This window comes from Lethenteron reissneri, chromosome 16 (genome assembly GCF_015708825.2).
Source record: "Lethenteron reissneri isolate LAM-NWPU_2019-01 chromosome 16, ASM1570882v1, whole genome shotgun sequence".
In the NCBI taxonomy this organism is placed as follows: domain Eukaryota; kingdom Metazoa; phylum Chordata; class Hyperoartia; order Petromyzontiformes; family Petromyzontidae; genus Lethenteron; species Lethenteron reissneri.
Window position 1 is genome coordinate 6,803,611 of NC_083794.1, and position 18,032 is coordinate 6,821,642.

At 44.2% G+C, this 18,032-nt stretch overlaps 1 protein-coding gene across 1 annotated transcript in view; it reads right to left on the reverse strand.

Moving 5' to 3' along the window:
* Positions 1 to 5,019: 5,019 nt before the first annotated feature.
* The window catches only part of HHIP (hedgehog interacting protein), a 161,877-nt gene continuing 148,864 nt past the window's right edge, over positions 5,020 to 18,032 (reverse strand). The window contains 2 exon segments of the mRNA XM_061552237.1: positions 5,020 to 7,925; positions 15,374 to 15,480. Coding sequence (XP_061408221.1) covers positions 7,818 to 7,925; positions 15,374 to 15,480 — 215 coding nt within the window. The 3' untranslated portion in view covers positions 5,020 to 7,817.

Consider the following 18,032-nt stretch of genomic DNA (forward strand, 5'->3'; position numbering starts at 1 on the left):
CCTACATACCAGGCAAGGTAGTTAACATCTCTTAGCCACCGTGATGATGATGATCAGAGAGTGAGACGCAAACTCCAAATATACAGCAGGCGTCAGGGTCGGGATCGGGATCGAACCCACGAAATCCTACATACCAGGCAAGGTAGTTAACATCTCTTAGCCACCGTGATGATGATGATCAGAGAGTGAGACGCAAACTCCAAATATACAGCAGGCGTCAGGGTCGGGATCGGGATCGAACCCACGACCTCCTACATACCAGGCAAGGTAGTTAACATCTCTTAGCCACCGTGATGATGATGATCAGAGAGTGAGACGCAAACTCCAAATATACAGCAGGCGTCAGGGTCGGGATCGGGATCGAACCCACGACCTCCTACATATCAGGCAAGGTAGTTAACATCTCTTAGCCACCGTGATGATGATCAGAGAGTGAGACGCAAACTCCAAATATACAGCAGGCGTCAGGGTCGGGATCGGGATCGAACCCACGACCTCCTACATACCAGGCAAGGTAGTTAACATCTCGCCATGGCGGTGGATTTCTGGCCAAGTCTGAACCGGCACCCGTGTCGCAAACCCACACCGACCAGCGTGTTTGAAGCATTGCCAAGCCCCCCGTGACCAACACAGTGTGGAGAGAGACCTTCGTCGAGCGATGGCTTCAGAGGGTTGCGCTGTACATTGTCATCGATGTTTCCGCGTAATAATAATGCCTCTTAAAGAAAAACAGGTGAGCGAAATCGAGAGGCATGGTGGGGAGGCCATCAACAAATCGTGAATTCAATCTTAATTTGGAGCTTTCGTGACTGTAGGAATTACTCTTTGGTTCTTTCGGTAAAGTCACGTATGAAGATAAAAGAAAAAAAAAACTATTTAATTTATTATTTAAAAGTCACGTATGAAGATAAAAGAAAAAAATATTTAATTTATTATTTTATCTTTATACGTGACTTTACCGAAAGAACCAAAGAGTAAATCGTGAATTGACAAAAGGGCTGTATGGTAAAAAAAACTATGAATATATTACACCTAAAATGCAGACACTGCATGAAGCAGTGTCAGTGTTGTAAGTGTAATATATCAGTACCATACCGGCTTTCACTTTGCCTCTACTGGTGGATGAAAGCCCACTCCAAATTGGTGCATTGACTTGCATTCCTTTACCACTGCGATCCATCGCAAGCATGAAGTCAAACCTGTAACTGTAAAAATAAAAATTCCGTGCAGCACCCGTCTTAAATTGAACATGTTCACGTTATTGTAAAACTTTTCTACTTTCATTGCCGTCGATCGAATAGAATTTGAACGGCTCTTTGATGAGCGCAACGGCAATAGTGTGCAGACGTGCGCACGGTTGACGGACCCAAACGCGTTCATTACATGCCGCAATATTCCAACGAGCATTGCCGAGTGTGAAGTTTTTTAAATCCTTTATATTAAGTTCACTTGCTTGCGCGCTTACGACCGTGCAAATCTTTCGGTCGTTTTTTAACCCACTTCCCGTGATCCAATCGAGCTGACATTTTGCACACACACTCGTTGTGCGTGACAATTTATTTTCGTGAAATTTTCCCCCCAAAATTTTCCACTTTTTTGGATTTTTTTTCATATTTAATTTAAAATACCAATGTGATAAAAATGACACTCTTACTCAAGAAAAACAGAAATGAACAATAAAATAAAACCGATGCCACGCATATAAAGGATTTATAGTGAAAAACTTTGTTTTTACGGGTAATTTTTTTTTCTTATTCTCATCCTCCTCTCTCTTTTCAGTCGATTTGTGCGCAAGGCGTCTCACGGGCCAGCAAGGTGCAACACGCGTTTCATCGCAATCCACGCCACAAGGTCAATTCCTTTTATATCAAGCCGGCACAACGGATGAACATACTCATAAAGGAGCAAAGTGGATGGTGGGTTTGATTTTGAGAGTTTGTGAGCAGTCACAGTGGGTGTCGTGGATGTCCAGCCCACCCCCACGTGTCTATACAGTATGTGGCTAAGAGACACCTACACAAAGCATGGTATTTTTGAGCCCTGTGTTTTCCTCCTTTCAACAACGTGACATAAATGTCGATAATGGCACCTTTAATTAGCGCGTGAACAGGAGGCTCAGTAACGCGTCAGTAGGAGGGTATACTTCATATGATTATAATACTGTAGTTCAGTTTGGTTCATCATCATCATCGGGCATGGTCAATCTGCTGCTGGATGAATGCCTCCCCAAGCCGCCACCACCTCTATCGATCCTGGGATATAATAATTCACCTGCACTCGGAAATGATTTTTAGTTAAAAAAACTAAAATTTAACAGGGGTTGTCAGTACTATATATAGCATGGTGACAGCAATTTATGATGGCATTAGTAACTTTAATCTAATATGCGAGGCGGTGACAGGCGCTAGTATGGTTCACCGCATTTTTCAGAGATTCTCAGGTTCGAATCCAACAGGCGCCCCAATCATTACTGAGTGTGTGTGTTAGCCACTGAAACTGTGCACTGTAAACCGAGGAGATGGACCCAGCGGATGTTAAAGATCCCCCGATGTAATCCGCACGTGTCGGCCACCGACTGCCAGAATAAGGGTACACATTTTCCATATTCGAAATTTACCCGATAACCACTCAATTGTGATTACTGTGTGCACAGCTACCCTGGTCTCCTTTTGTTAGACTGTTCGTTGGCAGACCAGGCGCTGAGTCACCTTGTGCCCACAGGGACAGCTGCCACTGGGGGTGCCCTTTCAGCCTGTTAGAGGTGAGATGTGATGTCAAGCGCTCCGAGATGCCCCGGCACACAGGAGGGTGCTTTATCATTAACAAAACATTATTGTTTATTATTAACCAATAGCCACCGGGAGCTATTCGTAAGGAGGAGACCCACGACTTCTAAGGCGCGACTGAGGCCCCGGTTGAGAAGAAGTGGTGGTGATTGGAGCATCCACGGTGCAGGCATGGACCCCTGTGTGTGTTCTTTACAGAATTGACTTTTTGAACGTTCCCCATGGTGGTCTCAATCTATGCTTCGTGTGTTGCCAAGTGCCTCCCCCACAGTCATCCCAATCCCTTTCTTCTCGTAAAAAAAAAGAAGACCCTGAATATTTTCTTTCAGCCGTTGCACTGCAGCGTAATTGAATATGTACGCGTGTGTTTAACTCGTGGCCTTGTCAATTTAAACATTTATTTCCAACGTTGTTTTTATCTCTCTCTATAATCAATAAATAAATAGCCATCCTGTGTCAATCCACGACTGAATGAAGGCCTCCACATGCCGTGTCAGCTGTTGTTGGACCGTACGTCACCACACGGGTTTGGTGATGAGGAAAGGGGTTGGGGCAGGAAGGCCTAACACCGGTTTAGAAATCCTTCAGTGACGTTAGAGGCCAACCATAAATGACGTCACGCATCTGGGGGGGGGGGGGTCAGACATTTGTGACGATGTGTGACGAGGGGGGGTGGGGGTTGAGAAATGTGACGTCACATCAAAATGCGCAACTTTAAATAAATATAAACATGCTCTACGTAATTAAATATACTTTTAAATGAATGTTTTCTTCTACAACATCAGAGTGCACCGCCACATTAAATACGCACTACAATGACAATAGTTTAAAGCGATTTGAAGCATGTTTAATTTTTTTTGCGGGGGGGGGGGGGGGCAGAGCTTTGTGACGTCATATTTGAGGGGGGGTCTGACTTTTTCTGACGCCGTGTAACGAGGGGGGGGGGGGGTCAAAAATCGTCCAAAATCGCATGACGTCATTTATGGACGGCCCCTTAGCTCTAACCGGGACTTGAACTCATATTTGAGTTGGTAGCGCAGTGTGGAAGCCACTGCAGCACTGCTTAACCCACGCTGAACAATACGTTCACAATAAAAGCTGTATTTTCTCCCATTCATCTCACTGCTTTAACTCCAACTTACGAGGTAATTCAGTGCTTGGAATATCAACAATTCAGTTTCATCTCAACCTATTACACCCCGTGTATACAGCACGTAGGCATCACGCGCAACTTTTAAGAAGATACACAATGGGTTTTCAAAACAGTTTTGCTGTACAAGAATGGAACGTATCCGAGAGCGCGTCCACCAAGGAGATGGATCCATGAAACAGCGCAATATCAAGCGACAATGTCAGTAGCGATGAAGAGAAGAATGGTGACGACGACGACGACGACGGACTTGAGCAGCACCACGGGGATCCCACTCACAGTCGACAGCCCCGAGGTCCCCTACAGGGGCCCCTCTTATACTGTCAGCGTGGCCTGGCTCCGCCCCCGGCCCCGCCCCCTTTCTAGAACCTACCAGCGGGTTCTCGGTGTGCCCCTTCTGTGACCTTTCCCCCCTCTGGTGTGTCACGTGGCTTGCTGACGTCAGGGCTGCCGTAAGCCGCAGATCCCCTTCCCTGCCAGCAGCCAGCGCTATGCTGCTACATTACTATTCCATGCCACTACAGATGTTTGAGATTAGCTTGTGTGCAGGAGCCATATAAAGTTGTTGTATTGCGAGGCGGCTTTGGGAGGCGTTCGTGCAGCAGTGGATAGATCTTGGTTGATGATGGTCCGAGAGCTGTGATGCCCATTCAAGGCAGGTCACGTCGTGACACGTGTTAGACAGACAGCAAGTCTGTCAATTCTAGATTTGAAGCGTTCGTGACTGCAAGGATTCATACTCTTAGGTTTTTTCGGTAAAGTCACGTAGGTAAAAAATTCAGTTAAAATGAATAAAAGTAATAATAGAAATAAAATAAAATAATTTATTTCTATTATTACTTTTATTAATTTTATTAATTGTATTTTTTACCTACGTGACTTTACCGAAAAAACCTAAGAGTAGCAAGTCTGTCATAACCTCCCTTTAGGATGCTGTGTAGTTTCGTTAATGTGTTATCTTGGTTAAAAAAAAAATACATATTGAGTATATTTTAAACGTAAACATAGCTCTTTCAACATGTATGTGAATAACACTGCCCCCACACACACACACAATAAAAAAACTCATATCTTAAAATGCTCTACAATACACAAAGCCTTTATTTGATTTTAAACATAAATACAAATGTAACTCCCAGTCTCTCTACTTTAACATTCAACGTAATGTTAATTTTAAAATAATAATACAAATAATGTTTCCACCAGGGCACTTTATGTCACTTTCATGTTTGTAAGGGTAATGCATTTATCTCTGTGACGGAGCCTACCTTCTGGTCCAATACAAAACTAAATATGGCATTTGCTAAATAAAGCTACTATAGTGATACAGTGTTCGGCTTATAAATAGGCACTCTAATACAAAATATGGTTTGATAAATGACTCATAAAGCAAAGCAATTAGTTAAAAAATGTCACAAAAATATGCACCGATACACTCGCGATTAATGTCAACGTAAGAACCCCATATCTATAGTGACATACAAAATACACCCATAACATTGTGCTTTTGAATAATCGTACCAAGAAACACCGGTAATATATTTAAATATACTATACAGGAGATGTAGCGCTTAGTTGTTTTCGGGTTACAGTGACCACGTATGTCAAAGGCCACCTTTGTTTATAATAAAAAAAAAGGCTTTCATTTAAGCGTTGACCTTCGAGCCTCAGAGCGGAGCATTTTTCCCCCGACATCAACCGCGCCTGAAATGCTGCGGCGAGCGGGGATAATGCGCACGTGACGGTGCGTAGCCTGAGACAGGAGTCCAACCCTTGACATGCTTTGAAGACGGTTAACTGAAGTAACAGATGTGTCCTTTTCAATGTGTCCACTCCCACTTGAAACCAACGTATATATATACCAAACTACCCAGTGTGCACACAAGCCACGTGATGTTCTAAGAGGCCACTTTGGTTAAGTATAGGGTGCCCGGTGTGCATGGCTATAAACACACTTCCTGGCAGACAGACCAGGTACACAGAACTGACTGCGCGAATTGACGGAGATGACAACAGGAAGACACCATCGTCGTCACATCGTCACCAATGAAATCACCACAAAAAAGGAGAACATGGGGAGGTAGGGGAAAAGGGGGGTTTGGTTTGAGAACGGCTTTTTCATTGGTCCATCGTACCAAAAGTTGATAAAAGTGTGTCTCTACTTGGACACTAGAAGTTGGAGAGATGCCGGTCATGAGCAGGAACGTTACGTGTTGTAGTTTTCTCAAGCCAAGTTGTAATAGTACCGAAGGGATTGAAGTATCATCTGAAATTGTGAACAGGGCGGCGTTCATCATCTGTGTGTGAAGCTCCAGTGTTCCACCTTTGTCAGAAATCGACACTAAGAGATAATTCCACTGTGACCAATTCAATAGCAAATCCCAATACATTTGTTTTTAGTATGCGAGTTGGATTGTTTTTTTTTCTTTTTACACATATGACCTAAACACACAACTGGTAACGTTGATCTCAACGATGGTTATTGTTCATGGGAGTCACTGTTCATGTTGACAATTGACAAAGTGTTTCGTGAGACATCATATAAACATTGTCAACCAGAAATGACACAGAAATAAATAAGACAATTAAAAAAAACGTACAGTAATGTACAAATGTAGTGCCACTTTTTTTTTTTTTTATCTAAAAGCAACTGGCACTAACCAAAGAGCAGAACATCTGACTAAGAAATACATTTTAAGTTTTCTTTTGTGCGCGCGTGTGCGTGTTATGTTTTGTACATGCTCTGTTAGCTAGATTGTAAATCTCGGATTGTGCATAATTCACGATTATCAGCTGAGCACAATGATTTGTGGAAGCAACTTCGGGTCTGGCAGTGGGATAATCAGAGCGTGTCCGCATGCAGTGCAGGCATATTGAAGTGGGAGAATACATCCCTACCCCTGTCACTCCGGAATACACCGTCTCAAAATATAGCCACCCTTCTACACCACTTCAGAGGTGGCATTGTTTATTGCCTACCGTTCCCTGCCATAGCTCATCATGGCATACATTATAATGTCCCCCCCCCCCCACATAGCCGTTACAAATACATCTTACGCATACTGTGTATAAAAATAATGTTTTAATGGCAACAACTCTGTAACGTAATATTACAATATCATCGGGTTATCCATTGATAACACTGATGAGTGGTTCTCAAGACCCCATCCCTCACGCCTCCATGCAGCCCATCTTCCCGTGTCCACCAGGATTCCCCATTCAATGTAAATGTATATAAAGATACATAGGATGCATCTCTTGATTGGTCAAACTATGAAGAGGAACTGTTGTTAATCGGAAAGGCTGGAGTTTAGAGAACTGCTGGCGTTGGGATATAACATCTGGCAAACATCGTAAGGAACACTCGAATCCTTAATACCTAACCTCAGACGTAATTGATTTGCTGTTCAATTTGTACTCCAAAACGAACTGTACCATTTGGTACATTATCAAAGTTACGGGCTGCATGAGAAAAAGGCTGCATGAAAAGCAGGATCGATATGGTGAGTTTATAGGCACAACATGAAGCAAGTACAGCACACGTGAAGGCAGGGATATACATCTAGACTGCACAAGACAGGCCTCGGTATTTGTTTGAGCCCCCAATTAGGGTTCAAAATGTGTCCACAACTCCTTCCTTAAACGACTCTACCACTGGGTATAGTTTTAGCCAATAAATTTACAATGCAAAATAAAACGCTAATTTTACATTATTCAATGACGATACTGTCGGTTTATCCGTATTTTTTTTCTTTCAAAAGTCACGTGTGCTGTATTTAACTCTGGTGGTTGTTTCTTTGCTCATTTGTTATTTAGTGTTTGTAATATATATGGCAAATTGATGATTAAATTCTTGTTTTGAACTCCTTCTTTTGAAGAGATCACGGCCTGCGTCCCACCTCTGTCACCAAATCTTTGTATCCAGTTGTGATGGGAGATTTCGGCAGGTCTGTGGGTCTTGTCAGCCTATTTTCTTTACGTGAACCTCCCTGCAATAAAACAAACAACAGCATACACAGTTGCTGAGCATAGGCCCAGCGACCCAAAACGCAAAGTGCCTAAGCAGAGGTCGCAACCGGGTACCCGATACCCGTACCCTACCCGATACCTGGCTACCCGTACCCGGCCGGGTACGTGTACGGGTACCCGTTTGCGACCCTGGATGCGGCCGGGTACGGGTACGGGTAGGCCGTGAGTCACTGGTGAGTCACCGTTTGTCGCTCATTTCGGCTAGGGTATGGGTAGCATACGGGTACCCGTACCCGGCCGGGTACGGGTACCCGTTTGCGACCCTGGTGCGGCCAGGGTACAGGTACGAGTAAGGAATCAAAACCCGTTTGCGACCTCTGGGCGCATATCACGAGCTTGTTTAGAGGCGGGAGTGGCACAATGCTCAGAAAACTTTAAACAGATGTTAAACTCGAAACAATGGGTAATAATGATACGCTCGGCTTTAGTCTACCTTTAATTCTGCCATATTTATCACCCCGTGTGTATATGCGGGAAGGCTGCTATGGCCATAGTTTAACTGTACTGCATTTAGCATTTTTCCCAGTGACTTGACTTTATCAGAATCAGTATTTAGACTGGAGGAATCCGATTAGCTATGAAGCTCCTTTCACAGATGTCTATAAGAATTTAGAAGGGAGGCAGAACCTTCTGAGGGGGGGGGGGGGGGGGGGGGCTTGGCTCCGTCTAGCACAGAGGTCGCAAACGGGTTTTGATTCCTTACCCGTACCCATACCCGGCCGCACCAGGGTCGCAAACGGGTACCCGTACCCGGCTGGGTACGGGTACCCGTACGCTACCCATACCCGTACCCTACCCGAAATGAGTGACAAACGGTTACTCACCGGTGACTCACGGCCTACCCGTACCCGTACCCGGCCGCACCAGGGTCGCAAACTGGTACCCGTACCCATACCCGGCCGGGTACGGGTAGCTGGGTATCGGGTAGGGTACGGGTATCGGGTACCCAGTTGCGACCTCTGGTCTAGCCTCCCCCCGCCGCCCCCGACGCTAAGGGGTTACGCGACGGTAAATCACTCATGACTGAGATGGCCTCACGGAGGCCTTCATCTAGAAGCGGAGTGACAATGGGCCGGACACATCACACAGGACCAGATATTGAAAGTTGGATGTGTACACTGAGCTTCCGGTGACTTAAAATTGTCTCAAATCTGATCATTGTTTTTTTTTTTAAGCCAACGAGTGAAACAGAATCTAAAGCCCTGAAAGTGTTTTCTTTTATTGATGTGTCATTCACCTTCAGTTTTAAACCATTTGTAATAAATACAACTTAATTTTTAAAATGCGATTGTATACGTTACATTATGCAAGTCTTTTGGCTTATGCATAAATATGATCTATGATGCAAAAAACACAAGGCAAAATGCCAATTATATACGGTGAGTTTATATATATGTTCTACCATTCGGTTAATACCTTTTTTTTATTACTTTGATGTCACTAGTAAGACCTCATTATCCTCAACTCTGCTCCACAGTTGTGCAGCGAAAATCCAATTACATTTGAACATCTGACAAAGCTACGCGCGTTACCTCTTCATGCCAAGGTAAGGAAGGCAAACAGAGGTGGTGGAACTTTTTCCCGGTGTGCATTCAGGGATTCGTTTCAGCGCGGGTCTGCCCGGGCCAGTGACCCGTAAACAAATATGTATGCACCGGGCACACCACATCCAGAATGCCTCTCGCTATGGCTGTGGCTACTGGTCACGCGCCACCTCCTGGGCGTGGAAATGAAGCCGCCCTGACCAATTAGCCACCCGCAGCCCCGTGCAGTGTTTGGCAATTTCTAAGATTTTCACAAATATAACCTTTTGAACATGCAGTAATGTACGTATTCTTAATCCCAAATAAATACACTCACTTCTGAAGTCCAGTACAGCAATTTCGCATATTTGAAGTGGTTTGTATAACTGTCATTTTATACAGATACTCACATCTCCGACCGTTTCAAATATCTGTCTGGACCTGAGTCCCCGGCAAGGGGTGATATGCGACGTTGTACTGCATGTAAGAATCAATTTGTCACATCAGTTTGTTGTGCGTTGGTAGGGGGTGAATCGTTTCTTATTAATAACGGCTTATATTCCATCGTGACCCTTTCCAAGTGAAAGCTTCACGGTATCTTTGGCCAATTGCATTAATTGGTGTTTGAAATACATTAAGTGGCATAAGGCTGACGAGCATTACTGATTAATAAACATCACTGCAATAATTAGGAATTTCCACCTGAGCTGCTGAGAATAACTCAAATGAATTAACCTTTTCACACGGGTTAATAAACACAATTTTTAAAAACACCTTTAAAGAAACGCTACATATGGTGAAGTCACATTCTATTTTTACACGTCCTATTTAAGGCATAATATTTATTTGCAACTTTAAATATTCCATGTTAAACAGTAAGTAAATAAATAAGCATGCAGCGAATACTCGTGCACTGTTGCTGTAATAATGGCCGCGTTCGATCGGTACATGTTCTCATTACAATTGCAGGATTAGCGATGCCCCACTGTGGACATGTGATATGGGGCTCATGCGGACACTTAATGAGGTTGGGTGAGCGTGACCGTGGGGGCGGGGGGGCAGGAGAAGAACACCGAAGCAGGACGATGAGAAAGGATTTACAGCAACAACAAAACAACATCTTTGCGGATGACAACAGAACGCAGTTGTCAGCAACTATCCTTTAAAACTCACAGGCAGCCTGGGGCCGGCGAATACAAGGGCTTATCGACTGCATTTCTGTGCCAAAGAGGCGGCAAGGCTCGGGAAATAACTGCGCCATGCGGCTCCAACAACCAACGAAACATGGCGCAGCCCAAATCATTCTCGCCGCATTCGCTTTGAGATGCACTCGTCGTTATTGCTGCGTCGCCTCCTTTTAGATCACGGTTCGCGAAACTGCAAGGACGTTTAAAATTGGCCCAGAATGAATGAAGGGAGAGTGTGAGAAATTGAGTGTTTTGATCGGCACCAAATGTGCAATTACTTCACTGGACTTATTTTTTTGTGGTGTTGGAGCATTCTTGATATATTTCACACCTAAAACAACATTTCTTTCACATTTTATTGCTATGTCAGTTCATGTGGACGCTTTATAGAATTCAAGCGTGCTTCGATATTTTCGTCCTACCGCTATTAAAACGCGACGAGCGGATGTTTGTTTAACATCCTCAGATAATGAATTCTGCTACGTGCAATATGCCTCCTTTGCTCCACGCATCTGGTATTCAGGGAAGCCCTGTTCAGAGAATTATATTTAGACGAGGAGAATAATTTGGAGGTTGCTCGCACACAGTGACGACCTGATGTGAATCCCATTGACACAATTTTGAAGAGAATGTTGTCCCTGGGATTAAAGGCATGTTTAACACTTTCTCCGTGGTACATTTCATCCTGTGACGTTGTGATCACACGATTTTCATTTCCAGACAGCGAGGCCGTAATTATAATATATATTAGGGGGGGGGACACACACACCCCCCCCCCCAATATTCAAATATGCTCAAAATGTCCCCTCCAATATATTGCTATAAAAATTGCTATGCTATGTAAATAAAAACAACAATTTGCTAAACCCTGGACACAATATCTGGACTTGTCTTCATATAAATCAATGCTTAGATTTCTGTTTATATGATTGTGGTTATGGTTGTATTCTAGATTTGAAGTTTTCGTGACTGCAAGGATCCATACTCTTTGGTTCTTTCGGTAAAGTCACGTAAGAACCAAAGGTTACGGTTGCACTTTATTAATCCCTAATCTCTGCCATTACATACAATGAAACAAGAAATGGTAATAAAAGAAAAAACAGAGCAATGTAATAAAATACACTATTCGACATTATTGTAAAAAAATAAATAAAAAGTCCATCCCATGTGTTAGTGAATTTTTTAATATTTTAGGCAGGAAATTAGTTTTCAAATTTAGATATATTTCTGGGTTGGGATCCCCAGACACCCTGGAAGATTTGGTCCCCCCCAATGTTGACTCCATGGCTACAGCCTTGCCACACAGTAAATAAGTAAAGTGAATACATGGCAATTATTTACCTATGAAAAGCCACACTGAATCTCAAGATTTGTGTCTCTCAGGACGGCCCTGCATTGAGGTGGCTGGCCAATACTATTAACGCAAGGTTGGCTCATGTGGGAGGAAACTGGAAGAACATGAGGTGGTAACACTCAGCACTGCCCTTGCCTGGCCACACCTCGCATCCCCATGCCTAGAACTCCTTGCAGGCCCTGCAGGTCACCCGTACAAGTATGAACGAGGTTCAACATCTGATATGCTTTTCGAGATATGATGGGTTTTGTTGCATTTATGGTGATTTGGTGAGTGTTAAATTTCAATCAGCCACAGAAACAGCATCGCCAGGTTATTCCACCACTTCAACAGCTGCTAAATAACATATTTCCGACAAGTGGCATCTGACGTTATCAGGTTACTTAAAATACATCAATTACTCAAAATAAAATCTGCAGTCTGATGAGATATTTACATTTTGTGGTCACGATTTTTGTTATCGCCTTTGCAATTGTGCCCATATATATGTAAAAATAATCTTAAGCACATGATAGATCAATGTTTTAAATCTGCAATGCATGTATTAACATATCAATCAATTCATTTAAGGTAAAAATGTGTATGTGCACATGCTAGGTATGAATTTCAGATAAAAATATATTCATCGCATGTTAGATTTTCGGACTTGTAAGGACAATTGTGTATATGTTACAGATGTTGGATCATTTACAATAAATGATAATTTAACGGGTTTTATTGCTAACAAAAGTGATGTCACCTGACACCACGCGACATCACATGTGGCGGTAAAAGCATGAAAGTCAAACGTTTGGATGAATCCCAAAAATATTGTTTATATTGGCTCATCAGAAATGTCATATCTAGGTTCAATGTTCAGATTTTGTGTTCGGATTAATCTGAATATTGGGAACGCATCCTGTGGCCTGGACTACTCTGGCTGAAATTAAGCCCTTTGTATTCCACATACATTGTCCATGCAGGTGCACAGCGAGGATATTCAGTTCAAGGCAGCAATGGTTAATGAAAAGTGGCATCGTAATAGACGTAGATACAAACGCGACAAAAGATGATGGCACTTTTGCACTTTAACTTATGAATAACGTATGAAGCCAACTGCGTCAAGATATGGTTCTGTAAAATACAAAGCATTGCAGCCTTTCGTAATTTTATGGAGTGGCCGCATTGTTTCGTGACAATCAATTGAATGCTGGGCTCACTTACGTTAGAATGTAACGCACGTTGAAACACTAAAGGCCTCCTTTCAAAGCTGGCATGTCCAGCACATTGTTTTCTCTGGTGCATTAGTGGCGAGTCACATTAACGGTGCTGTGAAAAAGGTCACGCGATGCAACAGGGTACTTAAAATTATAATAACACATTATACAAATAGTATTTTTTCATCCCAGAGAGCATCACTAGATTTGGATAATCAGCATGGGATTATGCCACATTTGAATACATTTTGTACTTGAATTTCCTGAAGAGAAATCGGCATTGAATTGACGATGCTTAAGCTGCACTTACGGATGCAATGAGACACCGTAGCCATTCCACACTCGCCGGACACTTGTTTAACACCGTAAATTTTTGATTCGTATATCTTTGCAAAAAATACAATCCTGAACACGAAAATATATATGTTATTCTGTGTCTTTAAAAAATCAGCATAGGTTGATGGTGAATTGGGCAAGATACAGCCGTGATCTAATGACGATGGACTTCAAAGGGGTCGCCGGTGTGATTTGAACTACTGACTTGGCAGTGAAAAAAAAACTGTTCTTAAACCCCTCCCCCCCCCACCGGCTTCTGTCCACCCAGCAGTATAAATGTATGCACAATGGTTAGTCCATCAATGTTTTTTAGGGTACATCTTCTTGGTTCTTTCGGTAAAGTCACGTAGAAGTGCAATTAATAAAATAATAAAAATAAAACATAATTAAATAATTCTCACGACGTTTCGGCCACAACGCAAGCAGCCGTCCTCAGGTGGAGAAGCAGATCTGTCGAGTAGACAGACTCTGTCTACTCGACAGACCTGGCCGAAACGTCATGAGAATTATTTTATTATGTTTTATTTTTATTATTTTATTATTTCCCTTCTACGTGACTTTACCGAAAGAACCAAGAAGATGAATCCCTGCAGTCACGAAAGCTTTAAATCAAATTATTTTATATGTTTTATTTTTATTATTTTATTATTTCCATTCTACGTGACTTTACCGAAAGAACCAAGAAGATGAATCCCTGCAGTCACGAAAGCTTTAAATCGAATTATTTTATCATGTTTTATTTTTATTATTTTATTATTTCCATTCTATGTGACTTTACCGAAAGAACCAAGAAAATGAATCCCTGCAGTCACGAAAGAAGCTTTAAATCGAAGTGTTTTAGGGTAGTGTGGGTGCTCCAACCTCCTTCAAGATGCATGACCGGCATGGAAGATTTGATCAAATATCCTCGAGAGGGACTCTCTAGAAATGACTCTTTTGCCAGCAATGGCAAAAGATACATTACGTTGCAGGGCTGCATCTTTACCCATTCGAGGCGTATATTCTTCAAGGGCAATCTTGGTGTAAATCACAAGGTGCACCGCCGTCCCCCCCCCCCCCCCCCATAGCTCTGTCCACAGGAGGCTATCATACTGGTAGGAACCTCTGGTTACACCAGCCCATAGGGAATTATTGTGTCCGTCCGTCGTGAGGGAGGGGCTGGGTGGGGAGGGAGGGGATGGGTGGGGGGTGAGGAGGGTGGGGCTGGGTGGGGGGTGGGAGGGGTGGGGCTGGGTGGGTGAGGAGGGGCTGGTTACCCCGTGGTGCCCTTATAAAACTCAACGTTCAACCTACTCCCGCCGGCTTGTGCCCGCCCTCACAGTCGGGCATATTTGCAGAATAAACCACGCCGCTGTTGACCCTGGCCATTGACCGAGCAACCCAACGTTCCTAGCAGCTCCCTCCGCAGGAATGTGTTGTACACCGGGGCTCATCTACTACTTTTGGTTCTTGAGTTGAAAGCATAAACCACGGGGTGACCAGCCCCTCCCCACCCAGCCCCACCCCTCCCACCCCCCATCCAGCCCCACCCTCCCCACCTAGCCCCTCACCACCCTCCCCTCCCCACCCAGCCCCTCCCTCCCCACCCAGCCCCTCCCTGCACGACGGACACAATAATCCCCTGTGGGCTGGTGTAACCTGGCGGTTCCTACCAGTATTAATTGCCCTATTGTTTCAACGGCAGCGCTAGGAGTTTTAACTGGTGACCTCTGGGTTGCAGGTCCAGTGTGCTAACCATCGCACCATTATTATGACAAAACACCTTTCAACAAACCAAGTGGCATTACGATACGCAAGAGGCAAAATGCTCACCTGTGTGTGCCTGGATCCCCGGCCTCTGATGAGCCTACGGAGGCTCCGCGGGAGCTGGCTGAGGGCCTGGCTCTTCTGGTAGGGATTTCCGAAGAGCAGCGAGAGACCTGCGGGGCATGGCACCGGGGGGGATACAGGTTACGCTAATGCAGCGAAGAAGCCCTCCGGCGAGTTCCGTCTGATCCCAGCTCTGCACATCTTGTGCTCTGCGCAAGTGCACACACAATCGGCGAGTGTGCCCGGCGTTTTGAAGGAGGGATTCTAATCCAGCTCTTGTGCCCGTGCTGCCGACGTCGTGAATTCCGCATACTGAGCAGCGTTGAGATAGAGTTTGACAGTGCTACTACAACGTAGACCTTATAATGGGGGCAAGAGAGAGGTTTCATCTTGACTTAAAACTTTCGTGACTGCAGGAATTAATATTCTTTGGGTCTTGCGGTAAAGTCACAGTAGATAGGTTCAATTAAATTGTTTTTTAATTAATTTCAACATATCTACGTAACTTTACCGAACGACCCAAAGAATAAGAGAGGTTTCAGTGTGAAGTCACTGCACTCTGCATTCGGGTCCCATTACAAACGTGGCATTAATATAAACTGCACAATTATTATTACGATTGTAAATGGAATGTGACGAGGACATTTCTAGTTCAACAATGAATACTCTGTGCTGTTTTAGTTTGGTTACTTCAATCAGAGCTGTGTTCAATAACCCATGTTTATGCGGTTAGTTACTGTATGGTTGTGACAATGGTGGTCTCACAGGTAAGGCAGGTTATCACTATAAATGGGAAACCACGAATATTAATTCACAAAAATACCCTTTATGATTTGCCGGCATGGCACACGAGGAGGTGGGTAGCCAGCACCACGCCCGGCCGCCTTTTTCTCCCCAGTGATGGTGTTTACCCACCGCACAAGTTACTCATTTAAGGATGAGTTGATAAAAGGGAGGCCAAAAATCGGTTAAAGATATTTGCCACTGTTTTTGGTCGGGAGTGGGAATCGAACTGTGATCGCTGGGTTCGTAGTCGAGAATAATACAGATTTAGCTGAGAAAACATGACGATTAATTAATTAATTAATTAAAAATGCACCTACAGTTTACGAAGCTGCACAGATAAAATGTGCACGCAGAGTAATTTATATATTGTTTGCACATAACGTGTACCTGGGCAAGTAACACCACTGAAAAAGACAGGTTATGAATCACTGCCTGCGAAACGAAACATTGACGTCTCCTGTTCACAGCATCTTCATTCGACCCCGAAGAACAATCACAACTGTCGACGAGATGGATGCAGGCTTTTCAAACTCTATGCCCTCAAATGACGATGCAGGGGGGGGGGGGGGGTGATAGAGACAGAAAGCTAAAAGAGGAACGGCCTTGGGCCAGGCAGATCAGAAAGTGTTCCTTGTCTTTAACCTAAGCTCACTCCATCCATGAAATCGATACAGGCAAAGAGAGGCCACTAACACTCATCTTTAAGGGACTGTGATTTCTCACGGCGTTTTTGGTGGTGGCGTTCTATGCAAGTTAAAAGGCAGAGCTATGCAGCACGTGCTGACATGTGTGGCGCGTTGGAGGTGGCGTACATCTGCAATCCAGCAGCGCTTTGTGGATGGTGTGAGTGGGTTTGCACCATCGGCTGTGTGTGTGTGATATTTCCATCCTGAATGAAATTCGTGAGGTTGATAGGAGGTGAGAGTACATCAGGTCAGAGTCGCAACCGGGTACCCGATACCCGTACCCTACCCGATACCCGGTACCCGTTTGCGACCCTGGTGCGGCCGGGTACGGGTACGGGTAGGCCGTGAGTCACTGGTGAGTTACCGTTTGTCACTCATTTCCCAACGTCTTGTCTCTTCTCACAATTCAAGTTCCTAGAATCAACCCACCTGCGCCTGCAACATGGCTTCATCCCAGAGGTCGCAATCAGGTACCCAATACCCGTACCCTACCCGTACCCGGCCGGGTACGGGTAGGGTACGGGTACGGTCGGATACGGGTACGGATACCCGTTTGCGACCCTGGTGCGGCCGGGTACGGGTAAGGAATCAAAACCCGTTTGCGACCTCTGCATCAGGTAGGTTGGCAGTTGAGAAAGTAGATCAGTAACCCATCCGTGCAGCCTTTTGAATGATATTCCCTCGTGTATGTGTGTACTCACGCCTTCTCTAACATGCAACGCACTCAATAGACAATTGGTCAAACTTCACAATACAAGCACTCTCCTGAAAATGAGTCTGACGATTCAGCAAGGCATTTCCAGATGAAAAAAAAAAGTATATTTCACGAAAAAAACCCGCGCTCTTTTGTTGTGTTACATCACATTTCGATATTTTGCGAGGTTATTTAATTTTAGTGTGCCTTTCTCCTAATTTTCAAGCTTGTGTGCCGCGCCACGTCGTCATCTTACTTGCGCAGCAGCAACACGTTGCCGCACACTCATTGATATGCTAATTTTCTCTGCCCCCTCCCTCTCTCCGTCCCCGCCCCCCCACTCTATATTTAAGGGACCGTCACAGAAACGACCCCTCTCTCTGTGCCGATATTTGTCCTCTCTCTGTGTGTCCTTGTGATGTCTGTCTGCTTATGTCTGTCTATAGTTTTCTATTTCGATTTTTATTGCTATTTCTTTTATGCCTGATGATGATTG